Below are 1,204 nucleotides of genomic sequence, written 5' to 3'. Positions count from 1 at the left end.
TTGTGGAGCCCGTACGACAAGGTGGGCACGATGAATTTCACCATGGATATTAGTTCTTTTTCGTAGTGGTTATTGTTTATGGAAGGTACGTCCAGCTCCCGATAGACAGGCGGGAGAGTCTGGTATGGCCGTCGGCCAAGCACCGACCACAAGTTCAGCGACGAAAACATTGTAGCAGTGAGTCTTAGTGGTGATTAGGTAGTTGTAGTATTGACAGAGGTGGCTGTAAAAGTAGTTTTGGCGGTGGTGTCGTGGTTGTATTCAGTGATGATGATGGTAGTAACAATAGTTATAGTGGTCTTGTTAGTTTTGGCGGTGGTGGTGTTAGTGGTTGTATGGCAAGTTTGGCGGTTAACTGCGATGTCGTATTTAATAATGATGATTGAGGTTGGTCGTAAAAGTATAGTTGTGATGGTGGGTGTATTCGATCTATTGACAGGATGAACAATAATAAATGGCACAACAGTTGCGACAGTCACAAATATGTGATTAATTTGCTAGAAACAACAGCCACAAATATGTGATTAATTTGCTAGAAACAACAGCCAACTTCCTTTCCTTCGTCACACTGTAACGACTTGCTGTCTTTAAAACAAAAGTCACTAAAGTCTGTTTTACACAAAAACGACAGGATGGTCACGGTTGGAACTCCTCTGAACATAGATCCGTTCCTTTAGTGTTCTTCTGGGACTAAACAATTCTAAAAGCAACAACGAGTCGACAACAACGAGTGAAGCAGAGACTCTAAGGCCGAATTACGAACTGAAGTTGTCGGAATTCGAAACTATATCTTATTTAAGAGATGTTTATTAACATCGCGATCCCACTATTGCCGTTAGAAAACTCCACACACTTTAAAATAATAATAATAATAATAATTAATAAATGACCAATTATTATTGATTTCTATGACAGTTCCAGACTAATTATCTGGCACCGGAACTAACAAGGATTTCTGGGTTTTCCGGTTTTCTGGAGACAATTTAAATATATACTTGAAATTTTAAAATAATCTGTGAAAAGTAAAGAACTAAATTGTATTTATCAGATTCAAATTAATACACTGTTAAACTAGGTTCTGTTTGATGTTTATTAATTCATAAAATATGTCATAGTCTACCGTGTATTCATTCAGTTTAACGTTTACATGATGAAAATTAAAACGAAATAAAGAACATGATTTAATTTAAGTAAAGAACATGAC

General features: G+C 36.8%; 1 protein-coding gene across 1 annotated transcript in view; it reads right to left on the bottom strand.

Moving 5' to 3' along the window:
- Positions 1–929, bottom strand: part of LOC106884448 (ATP-dependent (S)-NAD(P)H-hydrate dehydratase) — a 2,849-nt gene extending 1,920 nt beyond the window's left edge. The window contains exon 1 of the mRNA XM_014935836.3: positions 1–929. This exon is cut by the window's left edge and continues 1,920 nt beyond it. Within this exon, the coding sequence (XP_014791322.1) occupies positions 1–170 (170 nt within the window). The 5' untranslated portion in view covers positions 171–929.
- Between the last annotated feature and the right edge of the window lie 275 nt (positions 930–1,204).

The sequence above is a fragment of the Octopus bimaculoides genome, chromosome 30 (genome assembly GCF_046866305.1).
Source record: "Octopus bimaculoides isolate indiv1 chromosome 30, ASM4686630v1, whole genome shotgun sequence".
NCBI lineage: Eukaryota > Metazoa > Mollusca > Cephalopoda > Octopoda > Octopodidae > Octopus > Octopus bimaculoides.
The sequence above is the reverse complement of the archived record's forward strand: the minus strand, read 5'-3'. Positions and strand labels throughout refer to the sequence as shown.